The sequence below is a fragment of the Capricornis sumatraensis genome, chromosome 2 (assembly GCF_032405125.1).
Source record: "Capricornis sumatraensis isolate serow.1 chromosome 2, serow.2, whole genome shotgun sequence".
Lineage (NCBI taxonomy): Eukaryota > Metazoa > Chordata > Mammalia > Artiodactyla > Bovidae > Capricornis > Capricornis sumatraensis.
The window spans coordinates 82,140,529-82,157,895 of record NC_091070.1 but is presented as its reverse complement, the minus strand read 5'-3'; the positions used below and the strand labels follow the sequence as shown (position 1 = coordinate 82,157,895).

Sequence of the window (17,367 nt, the reverse complement as noted above, 5' to 3'; positions counted from 1 at the left end):
GTTGGAATGTGCTTCCACAGGAGCACACTCCCAGGAAGCCTTTGGTGAATTGGAGCAACTAGGTTTTAGCTGGTAAGGGAAACAAAGAAGAAAACAAAGAGTTACAATGCAATGTGGTCAGTGCTCAGGTGAGCTGTGTACAGAGACACAGTTATCAGACTCACAAATATATCTGCCTGGGGAGTGTCTCAGGAGAGGTATTGGGTTAGTTATTGACTAATAAATGGGACACTTTTAGAAGAACAAGGCAGGGAACTTCCCTGGCAGTGCAGCAGTGAAGACTTCACTTTCCATTGCAGAAGGTGTGAGTTCAATCTTGGATGGGCAGCTAAGATCCCACATGCCTCATGGCCAGAAAACCAAAACATAAACCGGAGGCAATATTGTAATAAATTTGGGGCTTCCCTGTTTGTCCAGTGGTTGAGAGTCTGACTTACAATACAGGAGACACAGGTTCGACCCCTGGTCTGGGAAGATCCCACGTGCCACAAGGAAGCTAAGCCCGTGTACCACAACCGCTAAGCCTGAGCCCTAGAGCCTAGGAATCACACCAAGAGAAGCCACTGCAATGAGAAGGCTGTGCGCTGTGACTAGAAAGTAACCCCCTGCTCTCAACTACTAGAGATAGTCAGTGCGCAGCAACAAAGAACCAGTACAGCCAAAAATTAAAAAGATAAATATTTCTTAAAATAAATATTTCAAAAATTTCTTATTGTAATACTTTCAATAAAGACTTTAAAAATGGTCCGCATCCAAAAAACAAACAAACAATTTAGAAGAACAAGGGGGAAAAGCCCTGAAACGGGGCTAAAACATAATTCTCAAACTAATAAGAACATAGTTCTTACCCAAAGACACAGTGGACATATGCTAATGTCTTATTTAAGAAAGTGACAAGACAGGATGACAGAGGAGAATATGTGACGCTGATGTGCAAATAGTTAATGAAGAATAACGAAGGTTGGAATAAGATTTCTAAGTTAGTCTCAAAGTGGGTTAATGTACTACAGCATGGTAAAACTCACCTTTGGAGTTATTTTGGTGACTAGATTAAAAAAAAAAAAATCACTTATCCCTTCTCGGTTTTCAGTAATTTTACGGAACATGGGTCCTAATCACTGATGAATAGGGAATGGAACAGAGTCCCATCCTTTACGGAGGCCTGTGGGTGGAGGCAGGCTGCCAGGCATTGCTTTAGGCTGGGGGTCACCCGTAACCAATGATTCTGATGCTTCTGGTCCGTTGGCTCGGCCAGCTTCCTGTGAGATGCTCTCTTCCTGGTGATGGAAGTGATGGTCCTTCTCGCTCTCTCCTTCCTGCACCAGCTGGGACATCGGGGAGTGGTCCGAGTGCAGCAAGACCTGCGGCCTGGGCATGCAGCACCGCCAGGTCCTGTGCCGCCAGGTGTACGCCAACCGCAGCCTGACGGTGCAGCCCTACCGCTGCCAGCACCTGGAGAAGCCCGAGACCACCAGCACCTGCCAGCTCAAGATCTGCAGCGAGTGGCAGATCCGGACCGACTGGACCTCGGTACGCGGGTGGGGCTGCCTGCTCTGGGGCGCCCCCTGCAAGGCCTGCGGCTGCCCTCCCACCTGCCCCCTCCCAGACCTGATGTAGGCTCTCCAGGAGGACTCTTCCTGCAGTTTTCTGGAAGGACTTTTCTGCAGAGCGTAGGAAGTGCTGGTTGCCAGATAGACTTAAGGGCCGACTTTCCATCAGGGTGACCCATGGGAGCCATGTGCACACAGGTTTCCTCTCCCCTGTGTCATGGTGGAGTGAAGACCAGTGATGCTAGAGTCAACTCCTCCTTGCCGTCCTGCTCTCCCATTTCACAGATGACAGAACTGAGACCCAAAAGATCAAAGGAAGCCGGGGATCCTCCCCAGGCAGCATCGCATGGCTGGGTGCACAGCAACCCAGGAGTCACGCCTTACCCTGCCCTCTGCTCAGGTGGTGGGTTAGGAGGATGAGGGTCCCCTGACGGGAGGGGGCCCTTGGACACAGCACTGCCCACTGCGCTGATGTGCACTTGCTGTGTTTTAGTGTTCGGTGCCTTGTGGAGTGGGACAGAGGACCCGGGACGTGAAGTGTGTGAGCAACATCGGGGACGTGGTCGACGACGAGGAATGCAACATGAAGCTCCGGCCCAATGACATTGAGAACTGCGACATGGGGCCCTGCGCCAAAAGCTGGTTCCTGACCGAGTGGAGCGAGCGGGTGAGCGAGAGGGATGGCGGGCAGGCGGGGCTGATGGGCAGCAGCACGCACCAGGAGGTGCCCCAAGCTGCCCAGACAGGGATCTCTAGTTCAAAATCCCAAGGGTGATTTCTGACTTTTGGGGAGAGGCCTAGAGATGAACTATCATAGGCTTCCTATGCTCCTATGAAGATTAAGGGCCTCGGAGATCAAGACATGGGTGTGAAAGAACTCATTTAGTTCTCCTTAACACATCACATGAATATTAAATAATGAAGTTCTAAATAAAGTGCATAAATGCATCATACCTTTCCTGCATCTTGGGAATGTCTGGCATAGAACAGGCACTCAGCAAATGACAAGCCCCTTTCCTGCTTCTTACAAACTCAGAATCACCCCCAACTTTCCTCTTCCCGGTAGCCAGGCCACCTTGGGGGTCCCTGGTGTCAGGTGTCAAGGGTGAGCTAAAAGGTGTATATAGTTCATCATTACCCCACCAGTTACCTGTGTACAGGGAAAACATTATGAGTTCATCTATCAAAGACAAAAATAAGATATATGTTAGAAGAGAGAAAGTGAAATAAAAGTCGTTCAGTCGTGTCCAACTCTTTGTGACCCCATGGACTATACAGTCCCTGGAACTCTCCAGGCCAGAATACTGGAGTGGGTAGCCGTTCCCTTCTCCAGGGGATCTTCCTAGCCCAGGGATTGAACCCAGGTCTCCCGCATTGCAGGCAGATTCTTTGCCAGCTGAGCCACAGGGAAGCCCTAGAAGAGAGAGGGGTGGCAGCAATGGTTGCACAACATTGTGAATGTACTTAATGCCTCTGACTTGTACTCTTAAAAATTATTGAAATGGTAAAGTTTATGTTATGTGTATTTTACCACAATAAAAAAAAAGTTTAGGAAAAAATACTAAGTGCAATTAAAAGATATGCCTAAGGGTAGGAGAGGGAGGGGGAGGAGATGATGGTTTTGCCTGCCTACTCTTCTGGAAGCTGTTGATTGACGGGCAATAGGAGTATTCTAACCAAGGCAGCTGAACTGCTCATCAAATGAGCGGTGTCTGGGTTTCTGAATTTTTCAGAAGACTGTGGAAGTTTAACCAGGATAGAGGTATGAGTGGCTGCCTCTTAGTTCCTCCCTATCAATTAGGCAAGTCTGCACCATTTCCCTTAGAAGAATCCCTCAGGGTGCTTCCACCCTGTAACGTGCCTACAACCCCCTGGAAACCTGGTTACAGTGCAGAACCAGAGTCCTCCTGCCAGGAGTGTGTCCAGCCATCCAGGTAATGATGGAAAAGATATAAGGGACTGGGTCATGGGCCCCCAGACCCACAGACATGTGTGTGCGCTTAGTCACTCACTCACATCCAGCTCTTTGCGACCCCGTGGACTGTAGCCTGCCAGGCTCGTCTGTCCATGGCATTCTCCAGGCAAGACTACTGGAGTGGGTTGCCATTCCCTTCTCCAGGGGATCTTCCCAACCCAGAAATCAGACTCAGGTCTCCTGCATTGCAGGTGGATTCTGTACCATCTGAGCCACCAGGGAAGCCCCAGCCATGCAGATAATAGGGCTGGGACACACACTGATGTGCCTGGTTCCCCGACCAAGCTCTCCCTTTATTTTGGTCTGCCTCCCAGCTCTCCTCTAGCCTTTGAGGAATGGAGCCACCTGCCTTAGCATCAGGCAGCAGTGTCTTGTGAGAGACTTCAACCCTCCTTTCCCAGGCCAGGCCAGGCTCGGCTACTAGCAGGCAGGCATGTGCCCAAGTTTGCGTGCTCTCCTTCTGCTGCTGCTGACCATACAGCGCGTCCTCTGCATAGGAACCTTCAAGTTTCGAACTTTCAAAGACGCAAGCGTGCACGCACATGTTCAGCCACTAAGTTAGTTCACGGGTCTGTCACGCGTTGTCATGTGTGTGCACGCTCCACGAGTGGTCCTGCTTTTGTGTCGTTACTGTACGGTGCTACATGCAGTACAGTATCTCTAGTTCAAGCCCAGGATGTCCAGAAGCAAGCATGAAAGCAGCGGCGATGTAGCTGGCACTGTATTGTACTTTTCAAGGGCCTGTACTGTGAGATTAAAATATTTTCTTTTGTATGTGTTTGGGTTTTTTTTTTTGTATTATTTGTGTGAAAAGTATTATAAACCTATTACAGTACAGTGCTATATAGCTGATTGTGTTAGTTGGGTACCTAGGCTAAGTTTGTTGGACTTATGAACAAATTGGGTGACTCAGTGGTAAAAGAATCTGCCTACAATGAGGGAGACTTGGGAGACACGGGTTCAATCCCTGGGTCAGGAAGATCCCCTGGAGGAGGAAATAGCAACCCACTCCAATATTCTTACCTGGAAAATCCCATGGACAGAGGAGCCTGGCATGCTATAGTCCATAAGGACACAACTTAGCTACTAACACATACACTTGGGAAGGAACTCATTTATATGTAGGGGACTAACTGCATTTTTGAACTTGAAAGCCAAAACAGGTAGAACAGGTAGTCTGACAAGTGTAACTGTATTAGTCACCACCATGGACAGCATATTTGGAATGAAGACTGTCCCGGGAAGCCTGGACTGGGTGCCATACTGATGTCCCATAACGGAGGAAACTGAATGACAAGGGCCAGTGGTTTCCAAGGGAAAGAGTTGGTAGGGGAGCGGGGGGTTCTGACCTCCTTCACCTCCTCTGAAAGTGACTTCAGACCTGTGGGGAGGCCTCCTCTCTAATGTGCCTGTCCTGTCTCACAGTGCTCAGCAGAGTGCGGGGCTGGAGTGCGGACGCGCTCGGTGGTGTGCATGACCAACCACATCAGCAGCCTGCCCCTGGAGGGCTGCGGGAGCAACCGGCCAGCGGAGGCCACCCCGTGTGACAACGGGCCTTGCACAGGCAAGGTGGAGTGGTTTGCAGGGAGCTGGAGTCAGGTGAGTGGCCAGAACCGATGTGTCTCTGTTCCTGGTGAGAAGCAGCATAGCTGAGGGGTCAGGAGACAGGGCTTGGTGTCTCCCAGGGATGCTAAATTTGAATCTCAGCTGTGCTACCCATGACCCTAGAGAAGCTACTTATGCTTTTGGAGCCTCATTCGGTCAACAATGTTTATTGAGCACCTACTATGTGCTCTTCTAAACCTTTGGGCTATATCATTGAGCAAAACAAATATCCCTGCCCTCAGGAGGCTTATGGTCCAGCAGGGTTTCCTTATCTATACAATGCTGATTGTGCCAGCACCTATGAGGTTATTTTTAGAAGTGAAGTGATGTTTACAAAGTATGTGATGCGGTGCCTGATGTACAATAACACAATAAACTGTAGCTTCTACTGCTCTTAAGTATTGTTGTTGTTAATAAAGTCAGTTTGGGCTGTACTTGAAAGTCAAAAGCAGAAATAGATATGATCCAGCAATCCCACCTCTGGATATATACCCAAAGAAAAGAAAATCATTATCTGGGAGCGATACCTGCATCGCCTACCATGTGGGTAACAGCATTATTCACAGTAACCAAAGCATGAAAATAGCCTAAGTGTCTGTCAACAGATGAATCGGTAAAGAATCTGTGGTATTTGTTTATGATGGAATATTATTCAGCCTTTAAAACAAGAAGGAAATCCTGCAACTTGGAACAACATGGATGGGCTTGGAGGGCATTATGCTAAGTGAAGCAAACCAGACACACCACTGATCCTGCAGTGGTGTCACAAGTAGTGGAATCTGAAAAAAAGTTAAATTCGGAGGAAGAGAATAGAGGGATTTCCCTGGTGGTCCAGTGGGTAAGAATCTGCTTTCCAGTGCAAGATATGCAGATTCAGTCCCTGACGAGGAACTAGAACCCACCTGTCATGGAGCAGTTAAGCCCACATGCCACAACTAGACAGCCTCGTGCCACAACAGAGACACAGCACAGCCGAAAACAATAAATGCAGAATTTTTGAAAAGAGACAAACAGTAGAATGACGGTTGCCGGGGGGTTGGGGGTGAGGGGAATAGGAAGAGATTGGTAAAAGAGTTCAGACTTTCAGTTATAAGACAAACAAGTTCTGGTGGGGGGAGTGGTCTGGTGTGTAACATGGTGTCTATACTGCAGTAGGTAATACTGTACTGTATAATCGAAATTTACTAAGAGAGTAGAACTTAATGTTCTCACATATGCATGTAAAAAAGGTGAATGTGTGAGGTGATGGATGTGTTAACTTGATTGTAAGGACAATTTCACAATGTATATGTATACTATATCATCATGAGCATACTTTTAATATATTACAATTTTATTTGTCAGTTATGTCTCAGTAAAGCTGGGGGAAAGAAGCAGAAACAGAAGGTTATGTTTGTTCATTATGAAGAGCCAATAACACCGAATACCTCAATAAAGTAACTTAACTGATCAATTAATTTTTCCTTAGAGTTCCAAAGTTGCACATGAGCCCGCTAAAATCATTCCCTCTTTGCCCTGTTATGATGGCCATCAGTATTTTGAGTTCTCAGACCATCCAGGATTTGGCTCCCAGGGCTGGCTTGTTCTCCAAAGAATTTTGGCTGATGATCATGATTTATACATTCTCTGGACCTCCGGCTCCATATAGAATTTTATTTCTTTTAAGTAGCTTTAAAAACAGACCCGGAAAAAAATGGACTGCCTTGTCCTTGTAAATTGATACAGCCCCTTTGGAAAGCAATTTGGCAATAAAAGTCAAGAACCATAAAAATGTTCATTTGCTTTAACCCAGCCACCCCACTCCTGAGGATTCATTTTAAGGAAATAATTAACAGGAGAAAAAAAGGCTTTTTCAACAGAGATGTTTGTGACAGCAGGGCAATTAGGGATATTATGGCATATCATAACTCATTAAGGTATTATGTAACAACAACAATGATAATTAAAAGATGTGGAAAGTATATATAATGGCAAGTGAAAAACAGACTATGTCAAAGTATGTGAACCCTATCTCAACCGCTTCAAAGTATAGCTTTTTGTATAAACATGAGCAAATGTTTTCTCCTCAAATTTCCTGTAATGTTTTTATAATACAAACTGTAAAATATTAACAAATTCAGAAAAGAAAGAATTCAAGTACTTCCAATGCTACCCAAGTCGGTATCAGAGTTAGGCATACTTGATAACTGATCCCAGCTCTATGTCCCCTTAGTTCTCTGACTTGGGGTGGGTAATTTAACCTTTCTGAGCCTGGTTCCTCATCCAGATAGGAGAATAATAATACCACCTTTTTAGAGTTGCTATTGGGTTTTCATGAGACACTGTATATAAAAGGGTTGTTGCTTGAAACATGGGGAGTACTTAATAAATATTCGTTTCCTCTTCTCCATGTCTGTTATTTTTTTCTGCCAATGTTTCTATCTCATTGTCAGTAGCAAAATATCTAGAATCTAAACCCCAAAGATAATTCAGACATGAATGGTGTATGGGACACTAATTACACCAAGTGTCTGTGGGAACTCCGGGAGAATAGCAGAGAACAGGGAAGCTGGGCATGCTGCAGTCCCTGGGGTCACAAAGAGTTGGACATGACTTAGCGACTGAACCACAGCAATCTATGGAAACTGAGACAATGGGAAGAGTCCTGTGTGAAACTGTAGTATCAGACCATAACAGCCTTCACACGGAGCAGATACCCAGTGCAATTCAACTCACGCGTCCACCAGTGTCTGAGGAAGAAGAGAGGGAGCAGGATGCAGTTCTTTTTCATCTGTGGGCCTCCTATTAACTCTAGGCCTACTCAGAGAACAGACTTCCCCAGGGGCTCAGGTGGTAAAGACATCCTTGCCAATGTAGGAGATGCAAGACATGCAGGTTAAATCCCCAGGTCAGGAAGATCCTCTGGAGAAGAAAATGGCAACCCGTTCCAGTATTCTTGCCTGGAGAATTCCATGGACAGAGAAGCCTGGTGGGCTACAGTCCAAAAAGTCACAAAAAAGCTGGACGTGGCTGAGCGTGGGAGCAAGCACTCAGAGAAGTGAGAATCACGTGAATCCTGGTGAAGGCAGCGTTTATTTCTGCTAAGATTAGAAACATGGAATGCATCGCCCTGTCATCCAAAGAGTCAGGACCTGATTGATTGTAGACCAGGTTTTGTTTCTGAATTTATAAGACCGTCAGAGCCTGCTGACACCTCCCTGCCCTGGGAATTGGATATTATCCCCAAAGAAAATGAAATAGAGCACACTTAGTTATTAAAAGTAAGTCTTAAACATTAATTGACTTCAAGATATAAAAGGAAATATTCCTTCCAGACCCATGGTTTGAATGAGAGTTGGCCTCAAATGCCCCACTGGCCTGGTCACAGTGATTGGTCCAGATTGGACATGTGACCCAAAGCCGAGTCAAACTGAGTCCTTCCCTGGAACTTTTAATGTGGACTTTGGGGAAAAGACTCCCTTGGAAGTTGTGAGCACAGGTGCTAGCAGTGGTCCTACTGAGGCTTGTAGAGGAACTGTCCCAGGAGAATGAGACTTCTCAGGTTTAGGGACCCTCGTTCTACTCTGGAAATGGAGTAGCCCAACTCTTATTCATAAGATATTCCACCAAGTCTATTACTCATGCCCAGATGCTTTCTTTCTTCCCTGTCAATTCTGGGTTTACTTCATCCTTGTGTGTGCATGCCTGCTCAGTTGTGTCCAACTGTTAGCAACCCCAATGGACTGTAGAACACCAGGCTCCTCTGTCTATGGGATGCTCCAGGCAAGAATACTGGAATGGGTTGCCATTCCCTTCCCTAGGGGATCTTCCTGACCCAGGGATAGCACCTGCATCTCCTGAATTGGCAGGCGGGTTCTTTACCACTGAGCCACCTGGGAAGCCCTGCTTCACACTTAGATTGTCTTAGTTCTTGGGGGGTGGGAGGGTCTTCCACAGTCTTTAGCCATTAGGAGCAGGCTAAATGGCTGCTAAATGGCAGATAAGCCCCTGCTTGTCTGCCCCTGTGTCTGGGTCACATTTATTCTCTGACATTTGAACAGACAGCTCCAAAACTAAGAAGCCTTGTAGTTTTCTATATACCTGTGAAGATGGCAGAGAACACCTCAAAGTGGAAATTGCTGATGGTGATGTTTATTGTGGGCTCTGTGACTAATCTATAGTCTGTTAGCTTGGGTTTGAGGGGTTTTTGCTGTGTGGTGACATGGGTCCCCCCCCCCACCACCATTTTTTTTTTTAAATTTCACCATGTGCCTGCATACAGAAGCAAGGCTAATATTAAGAGTTGCAGCTGTAGACATTTTTACAGGCTTTTCATAAAGGCAATAGCTTCTTTAAAGTCTTTAAAAGTATATAGATCACAGCTTATAAAATTTTTTCAATCAAAAGGTAATAAGAGTACACCAAACATGAACAGAAAACATTTTACAAAGTAATAGATATTAACTAGAGTAAGTAATGGGCAGTTACATGCATCATATTTCCATAACCTAATGCAATGAAGCAAGACGTGTAATTATCTGACTGGACTCTTTGCAATCACAACCTCAGTGAGCTTTGGCTCCAAGTAAGGAGCCAGGGAGTTGGATTCTGTGGGCAAAAGCTTCCTGCTGGCTGCCCTGTTGGGAGGGGAGGGCTGATCATAAGGGACACTGTCCCAAGTCTGTGGTCTTCGTCTGAGTTTTGTGTATCCTAAAGCATTTTAATGTAGCACTTCACCCACATACATACAGACTCTGGGAAAAGAATTCATTCCCAGCAGTACCCCGCCAAAGGCCAGCAGATAAGCTAAATGTTAGTTCACTATTTTACAGTGAGAGGTGTCACAGTCTACTGGACAAAACCAAATGACTGGATGGCATGCTCTGTGGGATAACCTATGGGAAACCTGATTCCACTCCCATATTGCTGAGGGCATCAGGATCTCAGCCACCAGCATCCTCAAGACGTGAGAGTTCAGGGGAGGTGCTCTCCATGCCAGAAACAGAACTGTCAGGAAAATCACAATTTGGGGAAAAGAGCAATGGTGGAAACTTCTGGTAAACGTTCCTTGCTGGATGGTATTTCTCATCCCCTTTCTATCATGTGATACCTGTCTTTCTCTGCCGCCTTCTCTAGTGTTCCATCGAGTGTGGGAGTGGGACCCAGCAGAGGGAGGTGATCTGTGTTAGGAAGAACACAGATGCCTTTGAAGTGCTGGACCCCTATGAATGTTCCTTTCTGGAGAAACCCCCCAGCCAGCAACCCTGCCACCTCAAGCCCTGCGGGGCCAAATGGTTTCACACAGAATGGAGCATGGTAAGTCTTGGCACTCTCATCTGCTTCCCCCTACCCCTCATGGCTGGCCCATCTACTGGGTGCCAAGCACTGGGCTCAGCCCAGATTCCCTGCACAATCTGCTGTCCTTGGTCACAGCCAGAGTGCCCTGAACTCAGCCTCCTTGTCAGGGAGGAGGGAGCCTGAGGCTGGGGTGAGCTTGACTTCCAAACTATGGAGGCCATAAAATGGTGGCTCTCAAATTTTCATGGGCCTAAGAATCAGCTGGGATCTTGTTTGCAAAGACTGATTCTGGGTCCAACTTGGCCAATAAATTTGCTCTTTAGGATTAGGTTTGGTGTTGGCCATGGTCCTTGAGAAAGCAAGAGCAGACCACTATTTTCTTCTGCCATTTGGTTTGGAGAGTCTAGAAAGGACCAAACTCACCAGGCCACGTCAAAGGCCACAAACTCCTAAGACATCTGCTGGGAATAGCCCTGATGTCCCTTAACAGGTAAATGAATGAACAGACGTTTGTCCAAACAATGGGGTGCCACTCAGCAACAGGAACCAAAGAACTGATACCTCCTATGACATGGAAGAACTTCAGATGCATTTTGCTAAATGGAAGAAAGACTCCTCTCCCCCTACAAAGCTACATAGTGTATAATACTGTCTATATAATATTCTTTAAAAGGAAAAACTATCAGAACAGAGACCAGACCAGTGATTGCCAGAGGATGAGGTGGGACAAAGCTCACTACAAAGGGAAAATACAAAGGAATTGTTCTGTGTGATGAAAGCTCCGTCTTGTTTGCTGAGGGAGATACAAGATTCTCTGAATTTGTCAAAACTCAGAACTGTGCGCCACAGAAAATGAATTTTTCTGCACGTAAATTTAAAAATAAATAAATAAGTGGGGACTCCCCTGGTGGTCCAGTGGCTAAGACTCCACACTCCCAACGCAGGGGGCTTGGGTTCGATTCCTGGTCAGGTAACTAGGATCCCACAACTAAAGATCAGCAACTAAAGATGCCATATTTTACAACTAAAAAAGATCCCAAATTCCACAACAAAGATTACACATGCCTCAACTAAGACCCAGACCATCCAAATAAGTAAATAAATATTTTTTAAATAAATAAGTCAGTTGAAGCAAATATAAAATATATTGTTACTATATGAGAAACGCTGGGCTAGAAGAAGCACAAGCTGGAATCAAGATTGCCGGGAGAAATATCAATAACCTCAGATATGCAGATGACACCACCCTTATGGCAGAAAGTGAAGAGGAACTAAAAAGCCTCTTGATGAAAGTGAAAGAGTGAAAAAGTTGGCTTAAAGCTCAACATTCAGAAAATGAAGATCATGGCATCTGGTCCCATCACTTCATGGGAAATAGATGGGGAAACAGTGGAAACAGTGGCAGACTTTATTTTTTGGGGCTCCAAAATCACTGCAGATGGTGACTGCAGCCATGAAATTAAAAGACGCTTACTCCTTGGAAGGAGAGTTATGACCAACCTAGATAGTATATTCAAAAGCAGAGACATTACTTTGCCAACAAAGGTCCGTCTAGTCAAGGCTATGGTTTTTCCAGTGGTCGTGTATGGATGTGAGAGTTGGACTGTGAAGAAAGCTGAGTGCCAAAGAATTGATGCTTTTGAACTGTGGTGTTGGAGAAGACTCTTGAGAGTCCCTTGGACTACAGGGAGATCCAACCAGTCCATTCTAAAGGAGATCAGCCCTGGGATTTCTTTGGAGGGAATGATGCTGAAGCTGAAACTCCAGTACTTTGGCCACCTCATGTGAAGAGTTGACTCATTGGAAAAGACTCTGATGCTGGGAGGGATTGGGGGCAGGAGGAGAAGGGAACGACAGAGGATGAGATGGCTGGATGGCATCACTGACTCAATGGACGTGAGTCTGAGTGAACTCCGGGAGCTGGTGATGGACAGGGAGGCCTGGCGTGCTGCGATTCATGGGGTCGCAAAGAGTAGGACATGACTGAGCAACTGAACTGAACTGATAGTAGCAAAGACAGTGACAAAAGCTAGACATTTTTAAAATTCACCTTGTTTTATAAATTTGCATTTGGAATAAAGTAAATATTTTATATAATTATAAAACAAAATTATTCTTTTTAAAAAGAAATCCCTAAAAATGGACAATGAATGAAACAAATTAGCCTAAATATGTATGCAATTGGTGGCATCAACTCTCTTGCCTGTGGCTCTAAATCACAGTAATCTGACTGTCTATACCTAAGGACAAAAAGAACTGCAGGAAAATGTTAACATTGTTTGCAATAATGACATTTTTAGTGATGGCTGTTGCCCTGTGTTCTGAGATGGTTGGGTGTATAACAGGTGATAAAGTGAATGAATAATCTACTTCCTGGTACTCTGATGATATATGTAATAGTAGATATGGTGCTATAGCTCTGTTATCCCCAGTTGCCTTAAGAAACAGGATTCTCAGCTCTTAGGAGAAAGAAGATAACAGACGAAATAGAAGAGATTTAAGCGAAAATCCTATTGTCCTGAATTTGACTTAGAAATACCAGTTTGAACTCACAAATTAATTTATCTTAAAAAATTTTTTTCTCTGTTTTATCCACTGAAAGATCCTGGAAACAGTGACCAACCCAGTAGCAAAGGCCATGCCTATCAGGCGGAATATGGTTTCAAAATGCCACTCTCTGGGACATCCCTGGTGGTCCAGTGGTTAAGATACTGTGCACTTCCAGTGAAGGAGGCCAGGGTTTGATCCCTGGTCAGGGAACTAAGATCCCACATGCCAAGCAGTGAGACCAATAAATAAATAAGTAAATAAAATGACAACAAAATACCATTCTCCACTAAAAGGAGCCAAAGAAAAATGTCTGATTCCAGGTCTGGGAATGTATAGATATAAATTAAATCAGGATGACTTTTTATACCAGGCAGATGAGTTCATGTCTAAAGAGCTCAAGAACCAACTCTGAGCCCTGGATAGCCACTGATGGGGCATCAATGAGCATCAGTAAAAATAATAACTGCCATGCATTGAATGAAACCCATCCATCTATAATCCATCCATCTGTAAGTTTAAATCCATTCATCTATAATAAATTTAAATCCATGTATAATAAGTTTACAATGATTAAAAAACTAATTAGAGGATCCACCATTGTAGGATGTTAGAGGAACCAACTCATTATTCTGAAAACTGATAAATAAAGGAAAATAATCAAACATTTGCCCTGTCTTTCCTAAACAAGCCATGCCATTGGGTAACCAGAGTAAGCATAAGTGAAGGAGTGGGAATGCTTTAGGTTCTCAGTTTGTAAAGAAAAAGTGGTATTAGGATATTATCACCATTTTTCAACCCCAAATGAACTAATGATCTGCTCTTGAGTGAGTGCTGACCTCCTCCAAAGAGAGACAACTAAACACATCCTATGAAGTAGTCTCACCACACACACACACACACACACAGAGATCAAACCTGCACCTGATAAGGTTGAATAGATTGGATCCAACATCCTATCAGTGGAAAATGTGGAAGACAGAAGAACATGTCAGCCTGTATCATGGGGGATGCACTCAGCAAAATCTTAAACTGTGGGAAAAATCTTCAGGACAGGTGATCCCATTCCTCCAACAACTCAAGTACAAGGGGAAAACACGGGGCAGGGAACCCATGGATTAAAAGGCCTATCAACCAACTGCAGTGTACAGACCTTATGTAGACCCTGATCCCCACACCCCCCAAAAAAATCTCTATTTTAGAAAGTTGTCATGTCAGTAACAGGGTTTGAAAATTGTAGCTGGACTTTTAAACTACAAAATGAAGCAAGAAAACCTAAAATAAAATTGAGATTCACAAGCAAAGTGAAATATATGTTTGAGGAGAAGAAACTATTGTCAATATCTAGGTGTGATAATGATATTTTGGTAATCTTTTAAGAATCTTGGTTGTTTAGTGCTACAAACTGAAATATTACAGAGTGAGATGATGTCTAGATCTGCTTCAAAGTAATCTGAGACATCATCCTGGAAGGGCACAGATGGGACATGGCTAGCCATGAGTAGATGCACATTGAGGCTGATTAGTAGGTGCAGGGGAGTTTGTTTCAATATTGTCTCCTTTGACAGATGTCAGAATTTTCCAAAATCTGCCTTCTTCAGCGTGCTGAGCGAATGGGCTGCCAAAAAGTCTAACTTTCTTCCTTTCCCCTCAGTGTTCCAAGAGCTGTCAGGGCGGCTTCCGCGTCCGAGAAGTGCGTTGTCTGGCAGATGACATGACCCTAAGTAATCTCTGTGACCCTCAGTTGAAACCAGAAGAAAAAGAATCTTGTAACCCTCAGGACTGTGTCCCTGAAGTTGGTAAGTAGGGAATCGTACCTTGCGAGAAAAGATTCATCTTTCTTAATCTCCATCAAATTCTCTGGTGTCAAAATGCCAGATTCTTCTAGGTCTCACTGTGACTGTGTGCAAAGTCATGGAGTTCAGAGAGGGTCAGCATCCTTCAGGTGTAAATTTCATAATTTAAGGTAGCTGCTGGTAGCACAGATGGCGAGCAAAGAGAAACTTAAATGGGAACTGATTAAAATGGCAATGCATTCAGAGATTTGGTTCCAGCATTCTTAAGGTCAGAGTAGACAGATTTCAGCTGCTTGTTTAAAGAAGAAAAATGTATATATAAACTTGCTCTCAGCCCACACTCACACCTTCCATCAGTAATAAACAGTGGAGCAGGGATGAATAGCCACACCCTCTGCCCTTTCTCATCCCTTAAGTCTACGCTGCTCCTCGTGCTCAAAGTCTTCTCCATTCTCCCCTGCTGCAGATGAAAACTGCAAGGACCGGTACTACAACTGCAACGTGGTGGTCCAGGCCAGGCTCTGCGTCTACAACTACTACAAGACCGCCTGCTGCGCCTCCTGCACGCGCGTGGCCAACAGGCACTCGGGCTTCCCAGGGAGCAGATAACATCCCACTCCACATCTGTGGGCAGGTCAGGGAGTCTGTGAGCAGTGGGACCCGCTGGCTGCTGCCCTACCGGGGGCTCCCTGGCCTGTGGAGCTGCCAGTCAAGTTAGTCCGCACCCTGCCTTCGTAAAGTGTACACACGGTGCCCAAGAGCAAGGCCACGGTTGTCCTTTGAGCATCACCATGAACAGATGACCCCTCCCCCAGAAGCCTGGCCCCTGTGCTCTCTGCAGACCAAGTGGTGGGGAGTGCCTTCAGCTCTCAGCTGACTCCGTCCTGGCACTTTCTAAGTCAGCAGCCGGGCTCTGTCTGGGCACTGCCTCGTCCCTGGCGCTGCAGGCCTTTCCAATATCAGCGCCCCAGGAAGAGTCAGAGGAGGCAGCACCCCCACCCCAGGGCCCCCCTGAGGCTTGCCAAGATGCCTGCATTCCTCTGTTACCTCAGCCCGGCTGTGCCTATTTTCATGCTCAAAGACCTTAGGCTGTTTTCCTGCCTTATGACACAAATATCTCTTGCCAGTGTAGTGCGTTATTGTTTGGAAGGTATAGTCAGAGATATTAGCTCATTGTGGCTCATGGTGCCCCAGAATGAGAGGCAGGGAATGAATCATGGTCCCTATTTTACTGACAAGAAAACTGAGACTCAGCGTAGGTAACTGACCTGCCAGGTATGAGGTCACGAGTCCCAACCCCTGTGGTCTGACCACAAAACCCTCACCCTGAGGCCTGGCCGGAAGTCTGAGGTCTGCAAAATTGGCTTCCTTTCAGACCTAGAGGCTCAGAAGTTTCCCATTCAGCAAACAAAGCCCAGACCTTTGAATTCTCTCCTCTGGCCCTGCACTCATTTGTTTCAGGCATCTGTTTCTTTTTTCCCTTTCCCCACAAAATCACAGGTCCAGGTGACAGGACTCTTCATGGGTTCTTGAACCCCATCCTTAACAGAACTAGCCCAAGAGATAAGAAAGCCACTGGGGTAGCAAGGTGATTGTCTTAAATTATTATTCTTCTCCCCATTGGGACACACCCAGAGCAGATTTCCAGCGCACACAGCTCCATAGCCCCCTGGGCTCTTGCCTCTTCCTCAGCCATCTCTCTAACCAACCAACCTATCCCAGTAGGAATCCTATGTTTATATTAGAAAGTCTCCCTTGGGTCTTTCTGCTTTGATTTGTGGGTTTCTCTTTGCATCCTGCCCACTCCCCCACACACACCTTGCCCCATGACTCACAACCCATATCTCCCCTCCAAGGTATGGGCACTAAGACCTTTAATAATGCAGTCAGCCTGGGAAAAGGGGCTGTGAACTCCTCCACAATGGCCACAGCAGAAGGGTGCTTCTTGATTCACTTCACATAACTCTGTAGTTCCCACGGCCTCAGGCTGGAAAGAGAATGTAGTACATATGGAAGATGAGCCATCTGAAAAAAATCAGTGAAGAAAAAGAAGGGGGGAAATATATATATATATATTTGTATATTCTTACACCCACTAAGAAAAATAATCAGGCTGAACAAATTGGAAGCATAAAGAAAATTTGTCTTATTTAGTACTATGGTCCTGGCCCTATTTCCTATTCAAAGCAAGAGTTTGCTTTGAAATTTATAGCAACTGAGTTTCTCCCATGAGCCCTTTAACCCAAAAATCTGCTAATTTGATGATGATGTGCTTTTGGAAGCAGTATTACCAGCTCAGTCTGACACACTCCATCACGCTCCCATTACCCTTGGGCTTTCACAAATTCTATTTGGCCTTACTATAAGTGTGTTTCTCTTTCTGGAAAGCCCCAGTCACCATTTTCCAAAAGCACACCCATCTCTCCTGATCCTTATATAACTTGCGCAATAAGCAACAGGGCAGAGGCCCAGATTCCCGTGCCCACCAATCAAAAGCAGACCAGAGAGCCCAAGCATATGGCTGGTTCCTAGCCAGCACTCAGTCTCCCTGTTTCATCACTCGCCTTTGCTTCTCGTCCCAGGGGAGGGTATCCTTTCTGCAGCTGCGCTCTGATCT

At 45.6% G+C, this 17,367-nt stretch overlaps 1 protein-coding gene across 1 annotated transcript in view; it reads left to right on the top strand.

Annotated features, from left to right (window-relative positions):
* The window catches only part of THSD4 (thrombospondin type 1 domain containing 4), a 227,558-nt gene extending 212,199 nt beyond the window's left edge, over positions 1–15,359 (top strand). The window contains exons 7-12 of the mRNA XM_068966534.1: positions 1,326–1,530; positions 2,044–2,217; positions 4,951–5,124; positions 10,246–10,425; positions 14,609–14,753; positions 15,217–15,359. Coding sequence (XP_068822635.1) covers positions 1,326–1,530; positions 2,044–2,217; positions 4,951–5,124; positions 10,246–10,425; positions 14,609–14,753; positions 15,217–15,359 — 1,021 coding nt within the window. The remainder of the gene's footprint in view (positions 1–1,325; positions 1,531–2,043; positions 2,218–4,950; positions 5,125–10,245; positions 10,426–14,608; positions 14,754–15,216) is intronic.
* Positions 15,360–17,367: the final 2,008 nt, after the last annotated feature.